General features: G+C 39.8%; 1 protein-coding gene across 9 annotated transcripts in view; it reads left to right on the forward strand.

Annotated features, from left to right (window-relative positions):
- TET1 (tet methylcytosine dioxygenase 1) overlaps nt 1–15,696 on the forward strand; it is a 113,288-nt gene that overhangs the window by 75,434 nt on the left and 22,158 nt on the right. For 8 of the 9 annotated variants that reach the window (XM_008270043.4, XM_017348738.3, XM_051823231.2 and 5 more), the window contains 3 exons: nt 2,102–4,394; nt 7,318–7,408; nt 7,943–8,036. In XM_008270043.4, the coding sequence (XP_008268265.3) occupies nt 2,102–4,394; nt 7,318–7,408; nt 7,943–8,036 (2,478 nt within the window). Of the gene's footprint in view, nt 1–2,101; nt 4,395–4,517; nt 4,611–7,317; nt 7,409–7,942; nt 8,037–15,696 lie in introns of those variants that run through there. The other variant, XM_051823232.2, reaches the window with a different exon arrangement.

A 15,696-nucleotide genomic window follows, 5' to 3' on the forward strand; every position in this document is an offset into this window, starting at 1 on the left:
GCCATAATCTGATGCCCTCTCAGGTACATTTGGAGGAAGCTGAATTGGAAACAAAATTGCCAGTCCTATTTTGGATGCAGGTATCTTACAGGGCCATAAAACGTGCCCCTCCTAAATGTTCTTTATTTTTTAAAATTAATTAATAATTAATGAATTATTTAATTAATTTAAAAAGCAGAGTTATATAGAGGGAGAGACAGATTTTCCATCAGCTGATTCTCTCCCTGAAATGGCCAGGAGACTAGAACTCCATCCAGGCCTCCCGCATAGGTGGCTGGGCACCAAGGTCATGGGCCAATTTCTGCTGCTTTCCCAGGCATGTTTGCAGGGAGCTGTATCAGAAGTGAAGCAGTTGGGAATCCAGCTAGTGGTCATAGGATGCCTGTGGCACAGTTTGGGGCTTCACCAACCACACTACAGCGCTGGCCTCTCCCCAGTGTTTTCTGATAGATCATGTAAAACAAACCGAATGGCATAGACACCTCAGTGTTCTTGGATAGGCATGCTGTAAAATGAAAGCCTCAAGTAAAGAACTGGGGCCCCTCCCCCTTGCCTTACTTCTGTTTTCCAGCAGTAACTACTGTTAATATTGTGGACTTTTCCTACCAGCTTTCCTAAAGTGCTAGACAAATGTGTGCTTTAAAGGAAAACCGGCGCTAAATCTCATCAAGAGTTTGTTTCCTTGCATTATTCCCTGCACTGTGCATGGATTCTAGATATCTTGCCATGCAATGACGATTGACATTTAGCATCATGGCTGCGCAGGATTTCACCGTGAGAGTGTCAGTTTATTTCTCACTTTCCACGTTAGACGTGAAGTGCTGCATTAACGAGTACATTTCTGCTTTATAATGTTTATCATTTAGTTGGTGGGAAAGCTGCATTTTTCCTTCTGGAAGTTTTTAGTTGCATGGCATGTAACACTCTTTTCCTATCTTTAACCTTACTCTTCTATTGAGTCTGACTCCTTTTCGAAGCCATTTTATGGTATGAATATTAACTCTTTATCAATTTTTTTATATTTTCCTTGATCTCATAGGAAATACCTCTGGTGCTGCCATTCCTGTGGTATAACACTGGATGAGCTATTTCCAGGTTTTACAAAACAGGAACTGGAAGAAGGAATAGAGAGTGAGGCGTCACTGGATATAGGGTTTCCTTTGGGGGTGATGAAGGTGTTCTAAGATTCATTAGTTGTCAGTTATTGTTTTGTGTTGCAAATACTCTAAAAATCAATGTAGTACACAATTTTAAATGGCAATGATGACTTTTATGTGCATTTGACCTCAGTTTTTACAAAATAGGCATTACGTCCCTCTCTTAACTCAAATAGCTATGTGAGAAATCAGGAAATGCTAACTGTTCATTTGAATGTACAACAATTACAACTCTGAGGATATATTTTGCTAACTTTCTAAAGGAAATTTTTTTACCTGTCTAACAAATCCAAATATACACATACGGCAACCTAGTGCTTCCTTTCTTGCTATTCATTGCATGCGTGTACACCAGAAGATAACACTGTGTTATTGCAGTGTGATTAAAATAGCGGAATACTAAATAACTCCAATGTCCATCTCCAGGAAGATACACTCTCTTGGATATCTCTGTGTTGAGTAAATACACATCAGTTTTGTAACATTTAAAAAGCCAAAGGTTACCTCTTGGGATGACTGGAGAGAGAATTTTATGCTTGTGATTTTGGTACATAAATGTTCATTTTTTGAAAATTACACAGCTATATACGTAATCTGTACATTTCTATATATTTTCTACTTCAGTAGAGTTTACACTAAAATGATGGATATTGCCCATTGAATGGTACCAATGTAATAATATTTAATTGTTTTATTTGAAAAAGAATGAATATTCCAAGGTATTAATAGTCATGGCATCATGATCAGTTCTAGTTCTCATCTTTCTTTATGCATATGCACTCTGGTTTGTCATTTTATGACTTCTGGACACGTAAGCCCAAAAATAATATCCTTTTAGCTTTTTTCCAGGGGTTTCGCATTTAGTTACTCTCAATCATGAAGTTTCTATAGTGACTAATCATATATTTGAGCAGGTTGTGAGTAATTTTGTATTTATTTTGCAGGCAGATATTGGCAACAAATTAGTAAATGGCCCCCAGTCAGAATTCATGGAATACAGTAGTTGTGGTCATGGGGAAGAAAAAAGATTGGAATTGAATTCAAATCCCCTTGAAAATGTAACTAAAAATGAAGAAAGCATGACAGGTATCGAGGTGGAGAGCTGGACGCAAAGCAAGAAATCACACTTGACAAATCAAGTCAAAGAAGAGCTTGTCGCAAGCGTGTCAGAAGCTGAAAATTCAAAAAAATCCCAAGATGACAAGAAAACTACAAAACCTCCTAAATCTTTTGCACAAACAATAAGAAATGGCATTAAAAATGTACCCTACATACCACCTGAAACAAATGTGTCATTTAAAAAATTCAATATTGAAGAATTTGGCAAAGCCTTTGAAAACAGTTCCTATAAATTCCTGAAAGATTCTGTAAACCACAACAATGCCATGAGCTCCATTGCTTCTAGTGCAAGTTGTGATCATCTCAAGGGGAGAAGTAACGTCTTCCAGAAGCCAGGCCTGAACTGCAAATCTGCTTCCGATTCTGCAAACTTCAACTTAACTAGTCATACCAGTATACACAATGAAGGTGATCAACCAAAAACTCCTGAGAACATGCCAAGTCAAGAAACAAAAGATGGCTCTCCAGTCCAACGAAGCCTTTTATCTCTAATGAAGGATAGGAGACTAACACTGGAACAAGTGGTAGCCATTGAGGCTCTGACTCAGCTCTCAGAAGCCCCATCAGAGAATTCTTCACCATCAAAGTCAGAGCAGGATGAAGAAACAGAGCATAGAACAGCTAGTTTGCTAAACAGCTGTAAGGCTATCCTCTACTCTGTAAGAAATGATATACAAGACCCAAATTTAGAAGGAGAGCCTCAAAGCCTTCCTCATTGTCCATCTTTGGAACAGCAAAGCTCAGGCAACCCGGTGGTATTCAATGGCCAAAATGCCCTTTCCAAATCACACATCAGCTCCGTTACTGACCAAGCTACCGCAAAGTTACATGAACATTCAAAAGTTGCAAACTCAGTGTCTCTTTTTATCCCCAAATCAAATCCATCTAAAATTGACACCAATAAAAATGTTGCTGAAGGTAAAATTACTCTTGCTGATTGTTCCAAAAATTTGCCTCAGTTGCCAACAAGAAATAATAACGTGGGCTATTATAACCAGTTATTGGAAAGCAGCAAAAATCTTAGTTCAAAGGAGGATCCATCCTGTCAGGATGTATCATATAGTCAAATTGAGGAAGACGTTGCAACACAATTAACCCAGCTTGCATCAATAATTAAATGTAATTATATAAAACCAGAGGACAAAAAAGTTGAAAATGCTGCAACAAGCCTTGTTGCATATAATGTCCAGCAGAAGTGTGTTCAGGAGAAGAGCATAACACAACTGAAGCCACCTTCAAGTGTACAAAGTAGTCATGGCTCATCATTAGCAAAGCAAAAGAACCCAACCCAGAAAAAGACAAAATCCACCCCATCAAGAGATCGAAGGAAAAAGAAGCCCATAGTCGCAAGCAGTGAGGAAAATGATAAAAAGAAGCAGGAACAGTTGGCATATGAGTATCGTAAGTTACATGACATTTGGATAGCGTCCAAGTTTCAAAGATTTGGTCAATTTGTTCCTCATGATTTTCCTGCTCTGTTGGGGAAAATTCCTCCTTTAACCAAAATGTGGAAACCACTGACTCAAGCCAGTTCAATCCAACACAAGAAAGTATTTCCACCACTCAGTCAGATAAAATTTGAGAGATACCCTGAGTTAACCCAGGAAAAAATGATGAAGGTTGAACCATCAGATTCCCTCCCAGTATTTCCTGTCAAAATGGAATCCAACGGGCAGGCATTGCCAGACAGAGCTTCCAATTCTCAGGTGCAGGCAGCAGTGAATGTCAATCAGAAAACTCATCCTTTGCCCCAGCCCTCTGAGCGGTGTGCTAATGTAATGACTGGGGATGACCAAACACACATCCACCAGGATGTCGAAGCGCAACTCCCCCATCAGAGACTGCCAGCGTTGCCTGGTGCCTCTCAGGAGACACCCTCACCAGACCCAGCAGACCTTCTCAGGAATGTCAATGTAGTGAGTTCAGGTGGAATTACGGTGGTTTCTCCCAAGAACGAAGAGGAAGTATGTTCAGCCAGTGTTGGACCATCCCAGTCTTCCCCTGGAGAAAGTGCCCAGAAGAGCTTCAATGATTACGCCATGAACTACTTCACGGAATCTACAAAAAGGCTGGTGGCTACAACGAAAGATACAGAAGTGCCATCCTGCAACTGTCTTGGTAAGTACTTGTGTAGATGTCTTCTTTTCACCTGCATAAATTGTTTCGAGTCATCACAGAACCAAGTTCTGATTCATCTTTTCTTGTGTGATATTTTTGCCCCATTCCTGTTCTAGCTGAGGTGGACTAAGTAATTTATACCCATTTTTCTGTTGGACCTTTATTGATTCTGCTCAGAAAAATGGAAAATTCAGCTCATAATTTGGACAAACAAAGGTAAACTTTCTCAAGTGGAAAATATGCTCATTTCTCTCAAGGCAAAATGCTCTCAAATTGTATATTGTACATATAGCATAAGAATGAATTCCCTTATAATTTGAGTTTGTATTTTCTTCCCATATTCAAAAAAGAGTTTCAACCCACAAGCCTTTCAACTGTATTTTTATTTTTTATTGTGAGATAGCACTTGAAACAGATGTAAACTTAACAAATAAATACAAGAGGTTTCTACGTGCTTCACAGCTTGGATAAGAACTGGCACTACAACAAGTAGTTTTGTGCTAATAGCTGCGTCCCATACTGATTTCTAATGAATGTATTTATGCAGTTTATGCTTTTGGAATCACTGAAAGAACATTTAAAAGCTTATAGTTTTATCAGTTTGTTCAAAGCTCTGAGGACTTTTTGACTGGAGTGAAGATTGTCAGAAGTTTGCTCGATATTTTTAAACTAAATTTGAATCCTAATGTTTAGTTTTTATCTATGGTCAGTACACAGATATGAGAAAGAAAATCTGATGTTTGTGTTAAAGTACAAGAAACTAAAATAGACGGTATCATGGAAGTTTGGTAGGCTGCCTGAAGTCTATACATACAGCCATTCTGTGATTGTGATAAGACAATTTGTAAAATAAGCTGGTTTTGAACCCATTGAATTAGGTTTAGTTATTGAAAGTCTCATTTAAACTAGGATCCCGAAACACAAAGACTAGGAAGAAGTGGTACAGTAGTACTTACTAAGCAGGATTTTTTGGAAGGATTAGTATTTCATCTTCATTTTTTCTATTCAACCACCATGGAAAAAATTGCAAAGCGATGACTTTTAGTTCTTAGTTATTTAAAGTGCATTTAATTGTCTGATATAAATAATATCCTTCAATTTCTCTTATCACCATTCAACACCCAGCCTAGACAAACACCTTGCTTAGTGGCAAGGATGTGCTCTTCTGAGAAGGATCTCTCCATGTGGATAGGGTGACAGTGCTCTGTGAGTGGAGTTGAATTGAGACGATGAGAGGTTCTTAGCCCAAGGAGAGAAGAGTGTAATAATGACAGTGGCTCCTATTCTCACTCTATGTCTGGGACTGGGCCTGCCCTTGGCTGGCCACAAAACACAACAAATCTGCAAAGGGTGGCCATTTTATGAATGACCAATCTGAGGTGCAGAGAAGTGCATGTAAGTGACTAAACATAATCTCAATTCCAGAGCTTACTCTTCTCTTGCTTTAAAAATCTGAGTTATAATATTTGGAACTCTTTTCTGAGTATCATTACAAAAGGGGGGAAAAAGACTTCTGCTTCAAAAATGAGTGCCATTGAAGTTTATATCCTTGAGCTAGAGTTTCTGCTATGTGCATGATTCTAATCGTGTAGTTTTAAGATTGTTTATACAAAGTCTAAGTATGTAGGAAGCAAAAATAGCCAGAATACTTTCAGTGTATCTGTGACTGTTTAAGCACTCAAATTCATGGCTTCTACCATGTGTAGAGAAGTTATCATAAAGACATAAATAAAAAAAGCAAACAGCACCCAGAAATCATCCCAAGTAGGGCCAGCATTCCTGAGATTGCTCAGCTTAGCACTGTTGTCGTTGTAGACCTACTTGTTCTTTGTTGGGGGGGGGAGGGGGTTGTCCTTTGTGTATCTGGGTATTTAGCAGTGTCACTTGCCTCTACCCACTAAATGCCAACAGGAATAGTATACATATACCTGCTCAGTAATGCCAACCAAAACCATCTTCATTTATTGCTAAAGCTTTCCCCTGGCTGAGAACCACTAGTTTAGAGCACCAAATATAAGTTTACCTCTACTGAGTGTATCTTGCTTAAAGATGCTGCAGTAGTAATTTTTCCTTGTATTTGACATCCATTCAAAATGAAGACTGTCATATTTGGTGTAGCTATACTGAGTTCCCTAGATCATTATACTCACACATTTTAAGAAGTCAAGTTAAAAATACTGTTTTCTAAGAAATATATAATTCCTTTTCAAAGCAATTCAAATGGTCCAGAAATAGGATGCAAACATCTTTTCATAGTCTCATTCCCTATATGAATTAACATTGTCTCTGATTTTAATTTTGTTCCATTTTTTTCAGAATGTACCTTTTAACTTAATGAAATCATACCTTTTTTAAATGTTTGTAAATATCATTGTCTTAATTGACTTATTCTGCTATATAAACATCCCATATTTTATTTAATGTATGACTTACTGACAGATGTTAAAGATGTTACTTTCTGTTTTTCTCTTTTCTTTTGGTAATTATAATAAGAAATATTCTTACAGCGCATAATCCATAAACAATTGTGGAGGTATACAATAGGATAAATTCTTTGCAGTTAAATTACTAGACTCAATTTGAATAGGATTCTGAGGCCAAGATTGGAAGATTTATTGCTCTTGAAGAACTTTTAATTTTACACTTATTAAATAATTTTTTTTTCACATAGGAGATGAGAGAATATATAAAGCTAAGATCTTAAACTAATTTTTTTCTCTGATTCTTTGAGGAAGAAAGGAACATTAACAAGACCAATTCCAGGGCCTAAGTCCTTGACTTTAATTATCAAAGCATACCAAGACCTTGTCGAGATTCCTGGTTCTGAAGTGAAAGGGGAAAAAAGAAAAAGCAAGACTAGCTTCTCCTTGCCCCTCTGAAATGCTGTAAAGCTTTGGGTCTAATAATCTTATTCCTTCCACAGATCGAGGTACACAAAAAGACAAAGGCCCATATTATACACACCTTGGGGCAGGACCCAGTGTTGCTGCTGTCAGGGAAATCATGGAGAATAGGTGAGGAAATATGCTTCCCTGTTAAAATCATTCTGTATTGTGGACCTGACTCAATGCAAAGACATTATCTCTGAGAACCTGCAGGATGTGCACGGAGAAACGTTGAGGAGTATGAGTGTCCAGGCGTCTCTCCTGAGTCACTCATCACATGAGTTGTCACTCTGCGAGGCACTCAGCAAGCAAAGCTAATGGTCTTTGATCAATTCAGGAATATTTATTTTTCTCTTGCTGTATACTGGGAGAAATAGTTCCAATGACCGCCTTCCACACCGAATAGCCCTAATTCCCTTTGCTTGTTTTAGAGCCAGCCCATGATTAGAGCAAGCTTTAAGGGTAAAGAAGCAGAGCTAGCTGACAAATAAAAATATCTGCCACACAAAAGCAAATTTCTAACAAAAGTAATTCATGAGGCGTGTTTGATGTTTGAACTTTTGTACACCTATGTCATATGCAAATTTAGAGATTAGAAACTGGCAACTTCAAGAATAGATTGCAATTAATTAGTACATTCCCTCCACTGTGTTTTTTACTCAGGTATGGACAAAAAGGAAAGGCAGTAAGGATAGAAGAAGTAGTGTACACGGGAAAAGAAGGGAAAAGCTCTCGTGGCTGTCCAGTTGCTAAATGGGTAAGTGTTTTGTATTTACGTATTTTCTCAAAATGCATTTATGCCATATGTAAAAACTTTTTTTTTCCTCCAAGGAAAATGTAGATTAGAAAAACAGCCACTCCCACAAGAAGATGCTTTCTGCCTTAACCTGGGTTCTGGATTACACCTTTAGAATGTTTATGTATTTATGTAAATGATGAAAGGGTGTTCTTCTTCTCTGGTCACCATTTTCACCAGACGTGTGAATATTTAATGTCTTTATCATTCGGTAGCTTTTACAAATGTTACTGAATTAATGCCTTTTATCAGTTCATATTGAAGGAAAAACCGGGTCTACAACTTTTATAAAACCTTTCGTATCACTAATTTGATATTTTTCAAAAATCCATGATTACTAACAAGTCAGAACTGATTCAGCTTCTTTAGGAAGTTCGTTGCCCATTATATCATTTCAAAAGGATACTCATGTCTGCAAAGATACACAGACACAGTGATGTACAATTTTTTTAAAGACGTATTCATTTGAAAAACATCCGCTGGTTCACTCCCCAGACGGCCACAATAGTTAGGGCTGGACCAGAGCGAGGACTGCAGCCTGGAGCTCCATCTGGTCTCTCGCATGCCAGACAAGGTCCAAGCACTTGGGCCTTCTTCTGCTGCTTTTCCCAGGTGCATTAGCAAGGGGCTGGATCTGAAGTAGAGCAGCCAGGACTCAAACTGGCACTCATAGGATCCTGGCGTCCAGGCCAGTGGTGTAACCAGCTGCACCACAATACTAGCCCTTATTTACAGTTCTCCAACATAGAATCTTTTGAGATTCCTCCTGTTGTTGCTGTAGTGTGTAAAGCCGCTGCCTGTGATGCCAGCATCCCATATGGGTACTGGTTCATCACCTGGCTGCTCCTTTCTAAAGCACCTGGGAAAGGAGTGGAGGATGGCACAAGCGCTTAGGACCCTGCACTCATAGGGGAGACTTAGAAGAAGCGCTTGACTCCTGGTTTGGCCTGGACTAGCCCTGGATGTTGAGGCAAACTGGGGAGTGAACCAGCAGATAGAAGATGTCTCTCTCTGTCTCTAACTCTGCCTTTCAAATATATAAGACTAATTTTTATTTATTTGAATTACAGAGTTAGAGAGTTAGAAAAACAGCCACTCCCACATGCTTTCTGCCTTTACCTGGGTTCTGGATTTGATTGGTTATCTTACACCTTTAGAATGTTTATGTATTTATGTAAATGAGGAAAGCATCTTCTTCCTCGCTGTTTGGTCACCATTTTCACCAATCATGGGATGCCAGTGTCTCATGCAGTGGCTTAACCCACTAACCCACAGTACAGGCCGCAGCCCTGGGAGCTCCAGCACTGGACATTGGACATTAATTGCTTTCTTGACTCCATGTATTTTGAGTGCAGTTCCCTCTAAAGTGTAAATGATCTGTGAGATCTTAGAAGGCCAAATCCAGGTGCCAGGAACTTCCTCTGGGCCTCCCACACAGATGCTTTCCCAGGCCATAGCAGAGAGCTATGGAGCAGTGGTTCTCGACCCGGCACCCATATGGGATGCTGGCACTGCAGGCGGTGGCTTTACCACAGCACCGGTACCTGAAGGCCTTAGTTTTCTTAAATACAACAACATGCACAAATCTTCAGTGTACATATCAATGAATTTTTCACATGCAGAACTTTTCAATGTTGCCACCCGCTACAAAATGATTTAAAATACTCCAGCATACTAGAAGCCTTGTGGCCCTTGCCATTCCATGACTCCCGACATGTAAACCTTATTTTGACCACAGATTACTCTCGCCTTTTGCAGAATCTTCCTGCTATAGTCCCATAGTCTATTCTCTTGCTTCCATCGTCTCCTTTTACTCAACATTTATGAAACATGAATTTAATGGCTGAAGTCCAAACAGCCATCTGGAGCCGTGAAATGAGTTGACAATGGAAGACATGTATAGTATGGTGTGAAAAAATACAACAGCCTGAATTCATGTTGGTACTAGTAGCAGACTTATTTATAAACTAGAAGTGGGCAAGAGTTTTCTAATTTAGGTACAATACCGCTAAAGATATCTATAAAAAAAGAAGTTGACTACATTTTAAAAAATCTCAGTGGTAAAACTATTATAAACTGAAAAATATATCTGCAGATTTTATCACAAATTGCCAATTTTTTAAAAAAGCTACTATTGAGTCAAAGAATTATAATCCAATGGAAAACCTAATTGGAGAGCCTATTTTATTTATTTCTTCATGTCCATGCGATTAGATCATAACTCTTGGATTTCCCAGTCCTAGCCCAGGGCCTGAAAACTAATCAGTAAGCACGCTCTTTTGCTTATCTCGATATGCTGGTGGTGATGGTTTTGCACTAAAACTTACTCTTAGTAAATTTACTCTTAGAAATCTTAGTTGAGACTTGTTCCTGATGTATATAATAGGAAAGTATTAAATAATATGCTTTACTCAGTAAAAGATTGATAAATGCAAACTATTCTCAGGTTAAAGAAATCCATACTTAAGAAGGCCTGAATTCTGAAAGATCCCACTTCAGGACTCTTTTCCCTTCTTCCCGCTTGAAATTCTTTTTTGTCAAATAGTTTCCATCTGTGGTTTGTTCAGTTCTCTGCTTGGGAACCTGTCGATATGGAGGGCTGACTGTAATTGTTTAGCATTTTCCATGAAACACATAATAGCAAAATTGCTTTCTTATTTCCTCTTGTGCAATATTTCTTTTCAGATTGAATAGACCATCTCAGCATATAGTAATGCATTTCTGGTTCTTTTCACAAATACAAAAATACTGCAGAGATAAGGAATGAAATAAAATACTCCTGCTGAGTAGTTTAATGAAAATTTTTACAACTGTTAACAGCAATTCAATATTACATCTTGATAAAACCAAATATTAGTATTGTATGTCTAAGAAAAAAAGTAGGTTTCATTAGTGATTATGTATATTAGAGAAATCAATGTTCACCATATAGTCAGCACTCAGTAAATTTATTTTGAGTGAAAAAATGGAGCTTAAATAAAACCAAATTAGGGAACTGAATAATTTTGGTATATTAAAATAGTATTATGGTGGTTTTTATTAACTTTTCTAAGACATGGGGATCCTAGAATATTAGAATTAAGTCCATAGAAGTTCAGGTAGAGTTTAAATATTAGAACTAAGGAATTTAATAAGCATTCAACTGATGGAATACGTAGTTTGAAATTTACTTTTTTTTAAGACTTATTTATTTGAAAGAGAGAGGAGAGGAAGAGAGAGAGGTCTACCATCTGATGGTTCACTCCCGATTTGACTACAATGGCTGCAGCTGCGCTGATCCCATGTCAGGAGCCAGGAGCTTCTTCTGGGTCTTCCCATGCTCTTGCAGGGGCCCAAGGGCTTGGACCATCTTCCACTGCTTTCCCAGGCCAGAGCAGAGAGCTGGATCTGAAGTGGAGCAGCTGAATCTTGAACCGGTGCCCGTATGGGATGCTGATGCCGGCCTCCTAAATTTACTTTTAAACTTGCATTCTGTATCTCCATATGCTGACATTTGTTAGTGGTGTAAAATTCTGTTCCATATACTTTTTTTTTTTTTTTTAATTGAAAGGCAGAGATACAGAGAGAAAAGTAAAGAGAAAGAGATCTTCTATCTGCTGGTTCCTTCCCCAAATGGCCAGGGCTGGGCAAGGATGAAGCCAGGAGCCAGAAGCTTCTTCCAGGTCTCCCACATCAGTGGCAGAGGCCCAGCAACTTGGGCCATATTCTGTTTTTCCCAAGCATCCTAGCAGGGAGCTGGATAAGTGGAGCAGCTTGAACCCGACCTGCGCCCATGTGAGATGCCAGAACTTCAGGCCTCACTTTTTACTACACAGCACATCAGATCACTCCTTGGATGTTACTATTGTGACCTAAAAAAAGCTAGTGCACTTGGCTTCTTCTTTGGTGCCTATGTTTGTGTAATGGAAGATGACTTTTTTAATGTTCCGGTTATCAAATTAATACAAATGGAAAGAAATTGAAATATTTGGTAGGCAGAATTAGACAGAGAGGGAGACACAGACCTACCATCTGCTGATTCACTCTCGCAATGGCTGCAATGGCAAGCTAGACCAAAGCCAGGAGCCAGGAGCCTGGAGCTTCATCTGAGTCTCCCTCGTCAGTGCAGGGAACCGTGCATTTGCACCATCTGCTGCTGTTTTCCCAGCTGAATTAGCGGGGAGCTGGATAGGAAGAGGAACAGCCAGGACTCAAACTGGCACTCATGGGATGCTGGTGCTGCAGGAGACTCAGAACAAACTCCTTGGTCCTGGCTTTGGATTAGCTCAGTTCCGTCTGTTGCGGTCATTTGGTGACTGAACCAGTTCTTGCTCACTCTCTCTCTCTTTCTCTTTTTTTTTTTTTTTTAAGATTTTTTATTTGTATATTAGACAGGTAGAGTTAGAGACAGAGAGAGAGAGAGACAGAGAGAAAGGTCTTCCTTCCGTTGGTTCACCCCCAAGTGGCTGCTGCAGCGGGCACACTGCGCCGATCCAAAGCCAGGAGCCAGGTGCTTCCTCCTGGTCTCCCACATGGGTGCAGGCGGCCAAGCACTTGGGCCATCCTCCACTGCCTTCTCAGGCCACAGCAGAGAGCTGGACTGGAAGAGGAGCAACCAGGACTAGAACCCGGAGCCCGTATGGGATTCTGGTGCCGCAGACGGGGGATTAGCCAAGTGAGCCATGGCGCCGGCCCTCTTTCTCTCTATCAGTATCTCTGCCATTAAAATAAATAAATAAATCTGGCAATGTGATATAGCAATTTAAGCTGCTAAGTGTAACCAATATGGGCATTGGTACAAATCCTGCCTGCTTGACTTCCAATCTTTCTCCATGCTAATGCGCCCAAGAAAGCAATAGTGCATCGCCAACTACTCAATCCCATGTAGGCAGCAGGAAAACAATTACTTGAGCCATCACTGCTGTGTCTGAGGGTTAAAACTGGCATGTAGCTGGAGTTAGGAGTAGAACTGGATATGAAACTCAGTGACATCCTAAGAGTTTTGTATGAATATGTTTGATCTTCTATTCACTTTGGATTATAAAGTCAGGTTCTGTTTTTTGCTTCCTTTCTTTCATTGTTATGATCATAACAGTATTTTTGATCTTGTAAGTTCTGTGAAGTTCTTTGGAGGATTAACCCTTTACAAATTTAATGTAATTTTCATGGTTAAGTAATTGAAACAGTTTAGTTATTGGCACAAGGCTAAGTATATAGATACTCAGTCAATTTTTTTTAAGATTTATTTATTTGAGAGACAGAGTAACAGAAATGGGGAGGTTTCCCAATGGGTACAAGGGTCCTAGCATTTGGGCCATTTTGTTCCACTTTCCCAGGTACATTAGGTGTCGGTCAGATCTGCAGGTGGCAGCTTGAACGACTACACATCACTGACCCCAGTCTATTTATTTATTTAAGCAGAGGTAGAGAGAGAGGTCTTCCATTGGCTGCTTCACTCTCCAAATTGCTGGAGCTTGGCAGATCCAAAGTTAGGAGCCAGGAGCTTCTTCTGGAACTCCGTCATAGCAGGGGCCCATGTCCTTGAACCATCTTTTCCTGCTTTCCTATGCCATAGCAGAGAGCTCAATCAGAAGTAGAGGAGCCAGGATCCAAACTGGTCACCCACGTGGGTGGCAGGGGACCAAGGGCTTGGACCATAGCAGAGAGCTGTGGCTCGAACTGGTACCTATATGGGATACTTGCACTGAAAGTGGATGCTTTACCTGCTGTGCCACAGTGCCGACCTGCACAATTTATTTTTTATCTAGAATTCCAATACAATTTCATGATAGTAAATGATACTAGGCAACATAAATGTCCAAAAATAGTTGCGAAAAGATAAATTGCATGCCAGCAGTATTAAAGTTTTGCGCTCATGAGATTATTATGAAAGAGGGGTTGGCACGGTGGTATAGCAGATAAAGCCACCGCCTGCAGTACCGGCAACCCATGTGGGCACCTGTTCAAGTCCCAGCTGCTCCACTTCTGATCCAGCTCTCTGCTATCCTCTGGGAAGGCACTAGAAGATGGCCCAAGTCCTTGGGCCCCTGCACCTTTGGTGAGAGAAATTATTTACAAATCATATATCTGATAAGAATCTTTCACACAGAACAAAAACAAAACCTCCCAAGTCAATTGAATACATTGACAATGCTAACTAAAAATAAACCAGGAGGGGGGGGCAAAAAGTCATTGTAATCCATAAACTGTAATAAATTTATATTTATTAAATAAAACTTAAAAAGAAAAAAATAACCAGGAAACAATTGCTCAATATCATTTGTGATCAAGGAATTGAAAATCAAAATCACTATAAAATACTGCACATTCAGTTACCTAAAGTAACTGCATTGGAATGTTATTTAATATTTAGAAGAATGAAGGACTAATAAATACTACAGAATATATAAACATTTTGGTATGTGAATGAAGTAGGCAAAAAGTCCTATACAGGTAGAAAGTAGACTAGTGGTTAACATGGCCTGTGAAATTGTAGAAATTTTCATGGTCTCCAGTTTGGAGCCTGCTAATGTGGGGATTCCTTTAGGGGGATGAGTATTTCTAATAATATGTTTTGGTCATACTAATGCAACTGTGAATATACTAAAATCAAGTGATGTGCCAATTATATCTCAATGATACTCTATTTTCAAAGGCCTTTCATTGAAAACATCTCTCTTTCTTCTTTCTTTCTTTCTTTCTTTCTTTCTTTCTTTCTTTCTTTCTTTCTTTCTTTCTTTCTTTCTTTCTTTTTTGAATTAGCTTCAAGGGATGTAGTAAGATCTTTTAGTTTTTTGACAGGCAGAGTGGACAGTGAGAGAGAGACAGAGAGAAAGGTCTTCCTTTTGCCGTTGGTTCACCCTCCAATGGCCGCTACGGCCTGTGCTGCGGCCGGTGCACCACGCTGATCCGATGGCAGGAGCCAAGTACTTATCCTGGTCTCCCATGGGGTGCAGGGCCCAAGCACCTGGGCCATCCTCCACTTCACTCCCTGGCCACAGCAGAGAGCTGGCCTGGAAGAGGGGCAACCGGGACAGAATCTGGTGCCCCGACCGGGACTAGAACCTGGTGTGCCGGGGGCCGCAAGGCGGAGGATTAGCCTAGTGAGTTGCGGCGCCGGCCGAAAACATCTTTCCTTTCAGCATCATTCAGTTTGGGTCATACTTCAGCCCAGTAACTGAAATACTATAAGAAGTTTAATAAGAAAGGATAAGCATGACTACCTGAGGGGCAGGCATGGGTGCCCCTGTGCCATGTTGAAGTGTCTCGGTTTGAGTCCCTAATCACAGCTCCTGGGAATGCACTTCCTGAAAGGCAACAGTTCGTGGATCTGGTGGTTTGGTCCTTGTCACTCATAGGGGAGATCTGGACTGCAATTTCAGCTGCTGGCTTGGTCCTGTCCTTGCTGCAGACCGTTGTGGGTATTTGAGTAATGAACCAGAGGAAAGGAGCTCCCTCCATCATCTTTGTGTCTCTAGAATAAATATTTAAAAATTACAGCACAGTGGTTGTGGACACCATTTGTGAGCACTTGCATACAGCATTAACCATCCGCATCAGCAATTTATAAAGCAGTACTTATGTGATTCATGAGAAAAAGTTTTTATTTTATGATGTATGGAACATTTTAAATCTGTTTCTG

Source organism: Oryctolagus cuniculus, chromosome 15, assembly GCF_964237555.1.
Source record: "Oryctolagus cuniculus chromosome 15, mOryCun1.1, whole genome shotgun sequence".
NCBI lineage: Eukaryota > Metazoa > Chordata > Mammalia > Lagomorpha > Leporidae > Oryctolagus > Oryctolagus cuniculus.